General features: G+C 52.7%; 1 protein-coding gene across 1 annotated transcript; it reads left to right on the top strand.

The window, feature by feature from the left end:
• Nucleotides 1-421, top strand: DQ04_26421000 (hypothetical protein; the record flags this gene model as incomplete). Its single annotated transcript, XM_009318329.1, has 1 exon — nucleotides 1-421. A coding segment is annotated over one exon (421 nt), but the record flags the coding sequence as incomplete, so codon positions are not given.

Below are 421 nucleotides of genomic sequence, written 5' to 3'. Positions count from 1 at the left end.
GCCCTCGCGCTGTGCTGCTGCACGTCTCTGTGCGTGGCTGCTGCTGGCATATCTGAGCGGGCAGTTGAATCCCCGCTTGTAAATGACAACATGAAGATAACGCTGACAGTGACAGCTGATGACAGCAGCTGCACGCCACCGTCCCCCCCCCCGGCTACTGTGAATACCAATGATCTTACAATATCGACTACGGTTGCTTTGAAGAGGACGGGTGAAACACCAGGAACGACACAGACTGCGAATGGTCCGTCTAAGGCAGTCAAAGTTCCCGCTGGGTACAGCATAACGCTGAATACCTCACGGGTTGTTAAATGTACGGAGAAAGGAGGTAGTTCTGACGCCGCTGAAAAAGACTGCCCATTGGTGGGACCTGAAACAGCTTCAACGGCTACGAACTACATCACCTATGTTGTTACTGTGA

Source organism: Trypanosoma grayi, assembly GCF_000691245.1.
Source record: "Trypanosoma grayi strain ANR4 Tgr_2642_V1, whole genome shotgun sequence".
NCBI lineage: Eukaryota > Euglenozoa > Kinetoplastea > Trypanosomatida > Trypanosomatidae > Trypanosoma > Trypanosoma grayi.
Note: the sequence above shows the minus strand (reverse complement) of the source record. Positions and strands in the feature narration are given on the sequence as shown.